Genomic DNA, 15,027 nt, shown 5'->3' on the forward strand with positions numbered 1-15,027 from the left:
GGTCTAATTAAAGAGTATTTTTAATATGATGACTGAGAAACTAAAGTTTTAAAAAGGACTAAAGATGCTATTTGTTCTGATACTTCACCAGATATATAAGCTAAAACATGAGAATTGATTTTATTTAAAAGATAGTGCACAAAAGCCAAAGATTCCTACATTGATCTTCCATATTTTTATATTTGGTGCCATGCCTATTAACAATAATGACCCAGAGAAAGATAGATTAGGAAATAACAAGGAAAGTGGAACAAAGGCACTGAAAAAACAAGTTCTGAGCACAAGCTTAGTTGTAATCAAATTTTACAATACAGGACAGTCTGTTCATTTTATATGTAGCAAAGATTTTGGTGAGCTCCTAATGGGTCAAAGGCTTAGGATATAAAAGTGAATGACATCAAGTTAAAGCAAGAGTATAAAATACAAAGCAATGATATTCACCTATTCTAGTGAAAAGAAAATCTACTTTTGACCATTTTCAATGGCAAGTAAAATTTAAATATTTCTCCTAAAATTTATCTTCTGGTTTACCACCCAAATCTAGATGTAAAGGGGATGTAAATTATAAAAGGTCATTAAAATGTTCTAAAAAATCTGGTCGCTAAATTGATGAAGACAATTAAGTAACCAACAACAGTATTCTGTTAATAAATCATTTATGGTCAGATTGTTTGTGATGAAAGGAGAGACAAAAGAGGACTAGCTCTCTGCTGCTCCTAAGAACGCATGCTTGCCAAGGTCAAAATTCTAGATGTCGACTGCTGATATCAGGACATGTATAACAAACAACCCAGAAACCGAGCGCTGAGTAACTAGGAGACCCTATGGCATCTGTACATATGGTATTTTTGTTCTTTCAACATTCATTCAGCATTTACTAAGTGCCCAATATGTGACAAGTATTGTGTACTTACTTCCTTAAGCTACTTATGTCTTGTATCCGAACTTAAAGATTTTATCTTTTTAATACCACATAGAAAATACAAAAAGAAAAACCAACCTACCACAAAACCAAACTACCAATACTTGAGAAACTACCCCATACCACAATACAACTAAATCTCAACCAGTTCAATAATAGCTACCCCAAGATCTACTCATGACACAAATTCTAGAATCTCAAAAGTCTCTGAAAAGATTTAAAGACCAAAAGTAACCTTTGGAAAACTTGGAAAATATATGTACACAAAAGCATAAATATGTATCTACAATTATTTTCGTTCATATTTATACCATGTAAATAGATAATTAAAGCCAACAAAAAGACTATAATCTCCAAAAAAGGTCCTCAGAGATGTCCACTGGCTTTCCTTTTATCTTAATTTCACTGGGGTTACTTTAAAAATATGCCCAAGGTTTTATAACTGACAAACAAGGGAAATGAAGTAACTGGGATAAAACCAAACTGCGTGTCTTCCATTTCACTGTATATCTAACTGCTGACTAGTTTCTGATTAATATTTTTCTGAAAGACTAATTAAAAAAAAATTTTTTTTGGCTTTGCAAGACATCCATGAGGAAACTGATCTGTACAAAAGAATTAATTTCTATGCAAACATTTATCAGCAAATTTACTCAGGGGAAAAAAGGTAATAGACACATAAAAATCTTAATTAAGTGGTATGACTAGTGTAACTTATGATTTTTGTTTATTGATATCCAAAATGTAAAAGCCAAGAGAGGAAAAAACATGTTGCTTCTCATATAAAATAGGTTCAATAAAAGACACAGGAAATGATTACTGGTGTTTGTTTACATTCTTATTCCAATAACTTAAAGTTCTGTTTCTTATTCCACCTTCCTCATACAAATCTTGAGCAACACAAACTTCAGTGTCCTTACTGTGACACAATGACAAAATGACTAGTAATTTACTCTCAAGTTAGGCAGAGGTTTCTATAAAATGATATCCATACTTTTAATCTCCAATCTAATCTTATACAAAGCAAATTAATCACATCTTTTAAAACATTCTTCACTTCCTGTTCCAGGAAAATATCACTATCCAATTCAACAAAGAGTAACTATAAACCAGTCATTTCTATTACATTCAGATTTTGCTTTAAGATATCACAGATATCCTTAAAACTCTTGAATGAATAAGCTAATTATTACTACAACTCTGTTTTCATTCCTATGACGGCAGCATCAACAGTAAAATCCAGTTGTCCACAGGAGCACTAAAACTTCAAAGGGAGCTCATTTGTACCTGCTCTGCCTTTCAGGAGTTTATTCTGGTAGTACTGCCACTCCAGTAGGGGGTTAGTGCCAGGACGGAAAGGTGCCCTTCCTGTGCCTCTGTTACTTGTAACAGCCACTGGTTTTCCTGTGAGGAAAAGATTAAATTATTTCCAAATCTGAGTACAGGAATGTTAACAACATGTAAAGGAAAATTTTTCCAATGATTTTTAAATTATGGCATTTTTCTTTAGCTTTATTTAGGCATTAATCTTTAAAGAAGCTCATAGTTAAGATTATTAATCACCATGCAAACATAATCTAAGTTTTTTAGCACCTCCAAAAAAGTAAACTATTTGTAACAATTCTGATACATTTATTCAACCTAAAATAGCACTGTCATTTAGCTTTCCATGGTTTTGTATTATTTCTTATAGTAGAAAACAGGCAACTCAGATACTAGATTCAGACTGGAGGCTTGAGGAAAGAAAGAAAAACATTAAATATATATAGATTTTTTAATATTTCTGGTATCATAACAGTAGGGTTAACATCTATACTAATTTTTCAATTTTACAGCAAGAAAAACTAAATATATATGCCTAGGAATCACAATCTGACCATCAAACATGAATATACAGCCCATCAGTTTTTGCTTTAGCTATAAAGTTACTTTCATGTATCATTTCCTTTTGTGTGTGATAAGTAACAAGATAACCATATCTTGTAAAGCAATAGCATGGATAATTCATATATATTTATTGAATGTATTTGCTGTGAGGACCAAAAAAAAAAAAAAATCAACAATGCATTATAAAATTACTCTAGGAAAATCAATTACTTAACATTCTAAAAACTTTCGGAGCTGGAGCAGCAACTAGTCATATAAACTAAAGCCCTGATTTTAACCCAGCAGCTTCTGTGGCATAATTATTTTTCACTTAAGGGAAGAACTGACTCTCAGAAGAAAATGCTAATAGTTTTCTCTAGAGATAATTACTGAAAACTCCAGAATATTTTAAAAAGTATTGACTAGCTCACAAATATCTGAAATTTCATTAAAACAAAGACTACCAAGAAGGACAATATATTTTAGCACTATTCAATAATACAAAGTTATTCTACAATAAAAAAGGAAGGATGTTCACCTGCATCAGGACAATTAATCAAGTTCTTTGCTCTAAGAAAGCATAGGGACACAAGTCTCAAACATATAGGCTACCATAAAATTCCATTAACAAAGTAAGAATACAGAAAAATACAGAAACTGCCCAACATGGGTCCCTGCCTGTATTAGTCATTGATAACATATCCTTCAGCTGAAGATGAATATTCTCCCCTTAAGACTTGATGTCTTTGGGAAGAAGGAAAAATTTTCTAATTTCCCTACATCTTTCTTGATAATGGAATACAGAAAATTCGGAAGGAAGCAGATTTTCCCAAGTAAAATCAGGATAAATATCTTTTTTAAAAGATTTTATGACCCCTTTGAATATATATTTGTAACAATGTTATCAATTTTCTTAAAACATAAACAAGAATACAGACCTTTGAGATCTGGTCTATTTCGTATACCCACTGATACAAAGAAGCAATCCATATCAACATGCATTATACAGCTCTGATGTCTGGGTGAACTCAATACTGACATATTTCCTAGAAGGAAAAAGAGAGTATTCAAACCCCAAACTAATTTTTAACATTAAAAAAATTAGGTCTAGTTAATTTTAGAAATATTTAAAAGATGCTTACAAGTGGGATAGAGTTTTAAAAATTAAAGAATCTACTAGATTATTTCTACTGTTTCAACAGAAGCCAAATTTAAGTTTCTTTAGGTCTAAAAGTAATTCAGAGATAAAAATTTAGTTTCCTAACATAATTTTAAAGCAATTGGGGAATCTTGGTCAATAGTGAAAGGCAGCTAGATAAACGAGATAGACAAATAGATGATAGATAAATAAATAGTGAAGATACCATGTTTTCCTAGCCTATGTTCTAATAATTGTCAATTAAAATAGTTTATGAAAACTTATCTTAAAATTATTTCTGTGATTATTTTATTAATGTGTGTATGAAGGTATTTTCATACGTTGAGTTCTGTGAAGCTAACTTCACAGCCTATTACTAAGTGCCTGAGATGTGATTCAATCCCAAGAAGTCTGATTTCAGAACCTTCAGATTACCATGCTGCTGTTCTAAGTAGATATGCTTTAAAAATTGTCCATAAAACAAAAATCTTTATACTAAAGGATTTTTTTCTCCTTACACCATTAAATACTACTAAAAATCAGCTCTGAAGCACATATGCCACATTTAAGGAGATAAAGGTGAGTGTCCTCTCCTATGGACAATGGCTTCTAATCACCTAAGCTACACAGATTCATTAAGGTTATTTTAACCCTAATACAGACAAAACCAGAGCTTTTCTCTATCATCAGTCTCATTCTTAGCCTTCTCCCCTAGTCCTCCCAAGATACACAAGAAGTAACCCCGAGCTTGTTCTGATTCCATGAAGGAGTTTTCCTTAGATAGGTTTAAGAATGTTAGCAATGAGGGATAGTCTTCATAATAGGCTTCTAAAAACTTAGACTTACCCCCAAAGGTTTTGGATCACTCCATTTACCAAACTGTGACCATGATAGCATTTATCTAGTTCTCACAATGTTCAAGGCACTGAACCTTTGTTCATGTTTTCTTAAGCTCACAACCCCATGAGGCAAAACATCACTGAGTATCTATCACTCCTCTGCAGAGAGGAAACTGAGGCTCAGAAAGGTCCACTAACTTGCCCATGGTCCTGCAGAGTGACAGTGGCAGAGCCAGGATTGGGATTCAGGCTAAGCTATCTAACACCAAAGCCAAGTACTTCCTTGCTACCTTCTATATTACCTCAAGAAATGATTTATAAAATAAATCTTAATCACAATTTTGCGGTATAAACGTATTTTTAAGAAGTATTCTATAAACATAAACAACCCAAAATAAGGGTTTTAAACATTGTAGTACAGAATGCACAAACCAAGTATCTACCAAATGTTTCCACACAATACCAAAATTTCTCATTTTATTCCCATTTATGAAACTAATTCATAATAGTTCTTTGAAGCACTCACAATTATAATAAATGACCTTCCGATTACAAGGCCAAGATATAATGTAAGGATAATCCAATATCTATAACATTATTCTGAAATACTTCACAAATACCAAAAGTTTTTGACTAAAACACATAGGAATACATCAAACACAATAAAATGTAACAGAAAAAAACCCAAAAGAAGAGATCCTTTCACTTTCTAGAACAGAACCACAAGCTTTTTTGTACCTCAGCCTCCGCAGCTGTAAGTTAAAGGGTAATACTAGATAACCTCTGCAATCTCTCCTGCTAAAAAAAACCCTATATCTGCAACAGCAACTAAAACCTCAAACCAGATACTAATTTATGATGACTGGCACAGAAATGTAGCCTGCTATTGTTGCATGCATCTGTTTTTGATGACGAGGAAAGTACTAATAGCCAAAATACAATTAACCAATCTACTTAGATGTGAAAATACTTTATATTACTAAAAGTTTATCCCTGTAATTTTTGTTAATTCTATATCTCAAAATTATTTAAAAATCATTATGATGCAAACCTCTAGAAATTAACAATTACTCTTACCAAACCAATTTCATTCTTATGGGAGTTTAAGCACTGAATATATGTTATATTTACACAGTTCAAAATTCAACTGATAAAAGTCTACATGAAGAATGAATGCTGAGAATCCCAACCACGTTACTGTTTAAAATACCTGAAAATTTTCAGTTAGCCACAATTAAATCTAATTGTTTAAAAAATATTTTAATAAATAAGAACGTTTTCTATAATCTATTATACTTACTGTAATTTATATAACCTGACATTCCTAGAGACTTATAAGAACTTAGTATTGATCAGAATACCAATAACATAAGAACAAATGACCAAGCATGACTGTTTCTTAAGAAAACAATTTTAGTATCTACCTGTGTCAGTTACAACAAGTGCAGACCTGCCTGTTTTCATTTTTTTTAACTTTTCCCTTCCTGGAAAGATACCACTACTTTGTCTTTGTAGGGTATTGACAAACTCAGTCAATTCGCACTTCCACATTGATATGTGATGCAGTCTTGAATGAGCATAGAAGTCTGAAATAAAACTGCAGTCTGAAGGTTTGGATGGCACTGAAGGTACTGCTTTGCTAGGAGTAGGTATTGAGGAAGTGCTTTTTGTGCTTGAAGGCCCCTGAACAGTGGAGTGGTGAGCACCATTGATTTTAGTGTTACTGTGCAAAGACAATAATGAGAAAGAATTAGTTCTGTGTGGATTCCGCAAAGCATCTGTGTTTCTGGTGCTTTGCTGCAAGTGCTGCAGAGTGCAGTCTCTAAAGTCAGTGCTGCTCTTCTCAGCCTTCTCCTCCTCCTGCGCAGAGTCTGGAGAAAGCCTGCTGGCAATACTGTTGCCCATGGGCACCAAGCAATCCTGTGTCTTTAAGGCACCATTAGAGCTACGAGTGTGTCCATTAAAAATAGCAGTGCTCCCTCTGGGATGCGGAACTCCGTTTTGTTTCCTTCCTGGAAAGGTCTGCTCTAGATCCACAAAACTAAAATCATTTTTTGCATCTTCTTCATTCCAACTGTTCATTCCATTGACTTTGACTTCATTTTCTGTCTCAATCTTTTTAATTATGTGATTTCTAAAGTAGGAAAAAAAATTAAGTTAAAAAGGTCTGACGTTTAGGCCAAAATAATTTTTTCATTTAAATGTTTTCTTGGTGGCACACATTTTGATATTTCTCTCTTTAAAAACTAAAAATTAAACCACATACTTTATATTTTCTATCCTGACCGACAAAAGATAATTCTTCCCTAGAACAAAGTAGCAAGGTAACTAGGAAAATTCTAGAATAACAGCCTTTTAGTTTTTAAAGAATTTTCATTTCAGATAGTCGCAAAGAAGAAATACAATGGAATCTTTATTGTTGAAGAAAAACCAAAAAACCTGTTTTCAATTACTTTTCTCACAAAAAAATTAACTAGAATCTATAAGCTCTAAATGCCCAGTTCTTAAGCACAGTGCTTAGCATTTATTACACAGTCAAAAAATATTTGCTGAATTAACATGAATAACTTCGACAAAAATGGATTAAAAACTTTATTTGAATTCTTACTCCTAGTTTTAGTTTTTATGTAGGAAACTATAAAACACTTTAAATCCAATACTGTTACAATGGGATCAAAGTTGTGAGGCCACTTAGGTTCAGTCAGGAAAAAAACTCAGACTATATTGACTAACCCATTAATGGAGCTGACTGCTGTAGAAGTAGATAAAAAGTAAGAACCGGGTCAATATGTGAGAGTAATTCAGTAAAATTTATATCTAGAAACATGTGGGGGTTATTCAATAAAATTTATAATGAGAAAAATGAGGACTTGCCCTATTGACAAGGGAAATGACATTTCATTTCTAAGAAAAGCACATTTAGATGCCAGAGTGGTCCAAGGGAATCTGGACCAAGTTTCCTGATGACAGGATTATAAATGCGGGACCTGTAACAAATATCATGCTAAATTTACATCCTGGCTCCTCTAGATGTTTGTTTAATAATGCTTGGAAATAAAGACAAAATTTGCATTCATAAGAATCATCTAAGTAACAAAAAACAAAACCCTGAATTACAGAGCAGTAATTCATTCTACTTGGAAATGTCCACAGCATCAATCCAATCATAGCTCAGGCACAAGATGAAGGATGCCATACATAGTACCAGGGTACAGGTGAAATTATCAAGTTTTGTCTAAAGTCACTCATTCTAATAACAACTTGGTTTATCAGTAATTACAGTCTGACTACACAAAAAAGTCACATGAGTCAGAAGCTAAACATTACCACCCATTTCTGGGTTGGCTTGGGCTCTGACTAACCATCTCATGGAACATGACGGGCAACTTTGAGTAGATCCAATCCTCACATATGATCACACCAGTGAAAGGGAAAAAGAGGACAAACTGGAAATGGTTAAAAGAAGAAAAAAAGAAAACCTAATCTGTCAGAGAAAGTCTGCTCCTTGAGATAAACAGAAATCAAGGGAACAAAAAATTATATAACAACATTTCAAAGAAATTTACAAAATGTACTGAACATACCAAAAAAAAAAAAACAACTCAGTAAACAACCGGAGTGATGTAGTAAGTCAGAAAAGTCTTACATCTTGTTTTCCTTGCCAAAAACATTAAGATTCTTTACATGCATAACAGCAACACACACAACAGAAATGCATAGACTGGCAAAAAAATAGTCAATATACATTCTTCTTGTACTATAGTTTCTCAGCCTAGACAAATGGACACTTGCAAAGTAGCTATTAAATAAATATACTGGGAATATCACTGGTAGATATATATTTCTTAGGCAATGCCATAAATATATTAAAAAAGTAAAATCTAATAGGTATATTCTTCCTAAAATTGTCACAAAGGAGAATTTGAGAAAGCATATTTCTATTTTATACTCTTATTAGTGAGAGTAAGAAAAAAAAACAAAGCTATGTATTCTGTGAAAAGGTTTTCTGATATTATATGTTGTACACCTTGACATTACATTAAAAAAATTAAAAGTTTTAGGTAACATAAAAAACCCCTGAATATGCTTATAAATGAGTAAAAGTTAAATAACAAATGACAACAACAAAAATTACAGAAAGTAGTGATATTGGATCCTTCCAGGTTAATTGGACTCTTAGTCTTCTGGAAAAAATATATCCAATTCCCAGAGCAAGCAATTTAATAAATAAGGAGAAGGCTAATGACAATGAACCACCTGATATACAAGTTAAGGCAACACACCAATTAATTGTGAAGCCAATTTACCTAGGATTATCACAATTAAAGCTCAAATCAATATTTTTTTTTAAAATCAGCCACATGAAATAAAGTCTAGATTCATTCCCAATTCTATAACCAAGGCTCATCAACTACACTTCCTTGAGATAAAATATTTACAAATTTAGAACTATAAATTTTAAATTTTTCAAAAATAACCTAGAAATGTTAATATTTTCTTGAATTGTCTATGCATGGCACACAACAAAAGTATAGCTTGTGTAGTCAGTTCAGTTTTTGAGAAAGCAACATTCCATAAAAAATTACTTGTGGGGAATAATTACTTTCATGAAAATCCATGAAAAAAATCTAATAATTTAAGATCCATTAGTATAACGTAAGAATCTAGTATGACTGGAAAAACTTGTTACATTTTATTTATGAAACTTTCATCATAAAAATATGTCTTCAGCAGAGAATGGGCTGTACTCACTGCTAAAAACCAGCTTTGTAGTATTCCCAAACTAGACAAACTTACACCCTGTTGTTGAACTGTTTGGCTATATTGCTTGGACCTGGCACCGGATCCTCGGGTTTGCATACAGGATTAAAGTTGAGACCTTTCTGCACATTGGACTGCTTGGTGTACAGCTGATATGGAATGCAAGAGAGGAGTCGTCCAGCTTTGATGCTGAAACAAAAAAGCAACACCAATTTAGAGTTCAATACTTGGTGAAAATGAGCCTCATGAAAAATCAATGCTCTTGAAGACCGAAGTATTTCACCAACAACAGGCCATTGTTTATTCCTTCTTGTTGTTTTAGTGATCCTAATACAGTATGATCTTAGAGTGGGGTGAGAAAACCTGCAAGCACAGAGCTGGACTAGTCAATATTCTAATCTTCATGACTTGAATATTTACTGCTATCCCCTGTTAACTGGTAACATAGAATCACTAAGACTATCAAATTTCATCTTACAAATTTCATCTTAAGCTTTTCCAGGATAAGTAAACTGAATGAAGATTCTCAATTTCCACAATTCATGTTAGGGCTACTAAATGTGAAAAACTGTAAGATAAAAAACCTCAGCTTTAAGAGTAATAAATAATTTATAATATTTTTATGTGTATAAGAATGATAAGAGACAAGGCCATTTGAAGCTATGAATTCTAAGAGCACAGAAGCTACCCCACACATCCGAGACCAAATGTGCACTACATGTCAAACATGACCACTAATATTCAGGGGAATATCATGATTGTGGTACTAGGCAGTACTGGCACTTTATCTGAAACTCCCAAATGTCTATTTCCTTTTGTACTTTAAAACTAATTTAAGCTGTCTTAAACTGATTTCTAATAAATTGAGTTATCCACTGTATCTTTAAAAATATCATTTTCACTTCAAATTTAAAAATAACCAACCAATATGCTTATGCTATCATCCAAATTTTGAAACAGGCTCCTTAAGTATTAGGAAATATTTCAAAAATATTTCTGGTTTTTAAACCTAAAATACATACAAAGGAAGTCATCAATTATTTAGGAAAAAAATTAATTACTAAATAACAAACTAAAAATACTTTTCCTATTGTCTCATAAATCCGAGTTTTGACATTTTTATTTTCTTAAATGGCATGCCACAAAACATCTTTAAAAAATAACCATGTAAGAAACGACTGAATTGGATTACAGAAAGCAATTAAAAATACTGAGTCTACAGCTGTGAACACAGAAAAATATACTGATATTCTAAAAATGAACTATATAATGGTACATAGTATGCCCTTTATGTAATTATATCAATAGGTATTTAATAAGCCTACCTAAAGTACTTTAAACTATACCCAAATACTAAAACTACTAAATTATGATAGTAAAGAACATACTATATTAGTCACATTTCAATTTTCATTTACCCAAATGGACTTATTATCAGTTTAACATTTTATAAAAATTACAGGTTACATTTAAATGCTAGAATCAAAATTCTAAAATTAGACCCTTGATTTATTTTGTTCTTTATCAAACTCTTTTTCCTTCAACAGCTGGTCTCAATTGCCTAGCTATGGATCTTTGTCTTCTTATCGTATTAACTCACCTGGTTCCCCTCACTCTCTAAAGAAATACAGGTACTTAATACCTAAAGTAAAATCTTAACCTTAGCTTTTCATTCATCATTGATAGTTATAACTAAGGTATAAGGAGAGAGTGAAACTACACCCAGTGTGCAAGCTGCACATCTCAGGTAAAACCAAAGTGTAAGCAACAGGAAAAATTCTCTATTATCATGCTCACTTCACCCATAAGACAGCATGCTGGGGTGATGCAGACTCTACAGGTGCTCTCTATGGTCAACACTGATCATACACAAGGTTGTAAGACCTTGTGCAACTTCTAACAAGAGCCATGTGGCCCAGCAGAATTCTTAGGGCTCATATAAGAATAAGAGGAGATGGAGAGTGTTACAAAATGAGCCAGTTTAAATACTGCAGGTCTCAAATCAGATATCCTCAGAGATACTCAGTAAAAGGAATTAAAGCTCAATGTATTACAGTAATGTTAAACAAAAAAATCCTTATAATCTGAGGCCGAAATCACTATCAGTTGTATACTCCTGATTATCCCTGCTTATTCATTTATCTAGCTACAGATACATGGACAGAAACATTATCTAAACTATATTTTTTAAAGATCTTCTTTTTGGAAATCTCTCAGGGATAAATTTCTAACATTACTAACTTCCTGGCTTATCTAAAGCACAAAGGAACTGTATCTACATTTTCTACTATTCTTACAAAAAAAAAAAAAAAGAACAAAATATCAAAATCCAAATTTCAAAACCAAAAGGAACTGATACAAAGAAAAGTTTAGATTCTATTCAAAAGTTTTTACCAGAGCTTGTAATGATAGCATTTTCTTTATATGAAATAATTCTGCACATCAAATATTTTTATACTTCCAAGTCAATGTCCTAGCTATGCTCCATTAGAAAAACAGTATCTAACACCCATATACCTACTTGCACATCCATTCAGGTACCCATCTTCTTCCTTGTTCAAAAGTGGATTCAAGGCAAGAAAGGATCCACTATGCACCAAGAAAAAGACTGAGCTGTTTTTTACCTATTATTGCATAGCAAATAAAAATCATCCTAGGTGTTCAAGATTGAAATTCCCTTTGTCCTGCCCCCAGTTACCTAAACTTTCCAACCACTCACCAACACAAGACACCACGAGCTCAAAAAAATAAATAACAAGAATGAAAATACGTGTATGACTTCTTCCCCTTCCTCCTATAGGGTGCAGATTATGTTTTTTCACTGTAGATACTGAGAGCTAAACTATTCATTCTTTAGCTCCTGAAGACTAAGAATATATTTTCTAATAAAATATTACCTATAAGTCGTTGGGAATTGGTCTAAAATGTGTGTGTTGGCTAGAGTTAGCCAAGTAAAAATAATTTCAGAAAAATTTTGTATAGCTGTGAGATAAAAATGTAAATGACATATCAATTTTTTTTAAAAAAGACAAATCTCAGTATACTAGAAACTAGAGTTATATAAATATTCTATGGAAAGTAAATTGAGGCAGGCAGGAAACAAAAAAACACAAGCAAAATAAAAAAAGTTCTTGAGAGAGAAAACTGCAATCAACTTTTATTTAAATGAGTTGAACAAGCACTCTAATATTTTACAAGGAACGTAGTTAGAAACTAGAATTTTAGCCATATATGAGTATATGACAAATTTGCTAATGTAAATGGATTGGGAGTTTTAAATTCTGATTGGGAAGTCGTACTAGCAGATGCTAGTGAGTCGGCATGAACTGGAACAATAAGTAACCATTCTCTCCCAACTCACAACAGATCTATATGAGAATCTAATCATAGGAGGCAGGTTCCCACACTACAAGACTCAACACAAAATCAAGAACAACAAAAACAAGACCAACCTGTAGTACCGTAGGTCAATGTTTTTAAACTGTTCTCCATGACACTCTTCAGGCTTGATGGGCCAGTGGGATATGTCACAGCAGCGTCTCATTATCTACTCTATTTCAAAGTTCAATGTGAAATTGTCTCAAGAAAAGGATTATGACTGAAACTAAAAAACCGCTACTATGTACAAGTGTGAAATTTACAAAATAAAGGTTTTAGTAAAATAATCTCATACCTTAAACTAATGTACACAGGCTTCTCATTAAAGGACTCCCCTGCCTCTTAGAAGTCAGGTCCCTATAATCATGCCTACATTAACTCAGGTTTAATGACACACACACAGACATCAGGGAATTATAATGAAAGCAACACCTCACACACTTGGAAGTGGTAGTTCGTTCTTAAACTGCTCAAGTGAAAACAGTGAAAAACACGCTAATAATAGAAGAGAATACCATGTATCATCCATTAAATAGCTAATATAATGTTTAAATTTTAAAGTATAATAAAATCTCACGAAAACACTGCTGAGAAGAGACCAACCAGATTGGGATAAGATTAATGAAAACAATGCCATGATTTAACCAAAAGAAGTCCATACTATAATGACATAACAGACACTGGCATTTATTCTATATATTACGATATATGCCAACAATGGGCCAACTCATCTGTAACAAGTTTAATTAAATGGCAAAAACCAGATACAAACAGGAATCAGAATACCTCAATTCTAAATCCTGCTCTGTTCTAAGGGTAAATCAGTGAGAACCTTACTGGCTGTGCCTTCTCATATACAAAATAAGACCAGTAGACCATATAATCATGATGAACAAAATCACTTTTAGTTATTTAAAAACTGATGATTAAGCCTGACTCTAGATTAAAATAAAATCAATTAAAGTGAATTTTAAGATTTATAACTATCTCAGTTGCTTTTTCTGTTGTATTATCTCCCTAGCTGCATTTGGCAAGAAGGAAGAGCAGGTGGAAAGAAAACAGCTGTAATGAAAAACACCATTTTCTAAGTGAATCAAGTTGCCCCAGCAAAAGCCCTTTCCCTCTATTCCTCTACTGTCCATGGATCCCCCTCATTCCCTCCAAAGCCAAACTATTGCTAAGATAAAAATTCTAGCCCTAGCACAGTGACAGGATTGTCTATGACAACACAGCTCAACTCTGGAGTGATGCTAAATGCTTATACTGAAAACTTTACAAGTTTTTAATGAGGAGACACATAACTAAAAGCCATTTTAATCAATCCTATCTAATGGATAGCTAGTGCAAGGTTTAAAAAAATCCTTATCTATAAAATACATTTGACTTTCTGGAGGTAGTATACATTTGAACTTTTGGAATTTTCTAATACTTGATAATATTCATAGAATAAAAATAAAATAACAGTAACTTCTTACATATTATGCCTTTATAACATGCCAGGCATTGTGCTAGGTAGTTTGCACAAATGATTTCTATTTCTCATGTAACCACAGTGGGTAGATACTAGCCTTCTTTTACAAATGAGGAAATGAGGTTCTGAGTGACTGCATAATGTTTCTAAAATTACATCAGGTTATACGGATAATGAATTGCTGAGTTTGGATGTGAACCCGAGTATGTCTTCAGAGCCCAGGCATGGACTTTTCCACTACTATGTTGCTTCTCACTGAATTTATGTGGCTAACTATAACAAAATATTATAAAAGCAGTTATAATAAAAGCAATATTCAATCTGTGGAATAAGTTAATGGAAGGTATCAGAATTAGTAAAAACTGGAATTAGGAAAAAGGTTTGGCAATTGATTTAAAAAGATAATTTCCAAGTTTATTTCATTAGCACCTCATTATACAATCTGATCATTCATATATGGATTATAATCTATCCATACATAAAATTCTAATTTTAATATTTTCACTTTTATCTTTTATAAAACCAGCCATCACTCATATGCATTATATACTGTATGCTATATCAAAATATGAATCACTGAACTTTTGGCATCATCAAGGTTCCAGATGACATATTTAAACTCAAGAAATTAATATGAATGGCCACCACTAAT

At 32.6% G+C, this 15,027-nt stretch overlaps 1 protein-coding gene across 5 annotated transcripts in view; it reads right to left on the reverse strand.

Annotated features, from left to right (window-relative positions):
* Positions 1-15,027, reverse strand: part of REV1 (REV1 DNA directed polymerase) — an 87,244-nt gene that overhangs the window by 27,887 nt on the left and 44,330 nt on the right. For all 5 annotated transcript variants that reach the window (XM_045550226.1, XM_045550224.1, XM_045550228.1 and 2 more), the window contains 4 exons: positions 9,563-9,715; positions 6,190-6,899; positions 3,727-3,834; positions 2,210-2,326 (listed from right to left, as the gene is read on the reverse strand). In XM_045550226.1, coding sequence (XP_045406182.1) covers positions 2,210-2,326; positions 3,727-3,834; positions 6,190-6,899; positions 9,563-9,715 — 1,088 coding nt within the window. The remainder of the gene's footprint in view (positions 1-2,209; positions 2,327-3,726; positions 3,835-6,189; positions 6,900-9,562; positions 9,716-15,027) is intronic.

The sequence above is a fragment of the Lemur catta genome, chromosome 4, assembly GCF_020740605.2.
Source record: "Lemur catta isolate mLemCat1 chromosome 4, mLemCat1.pri, whole genome shotgun sequence".
Taxonomy (NCBI): Eukaryota; Metazoa; Chordata; class Mammalia; order Primates; family Lemuridae; genus Lemur; species Lemur catta.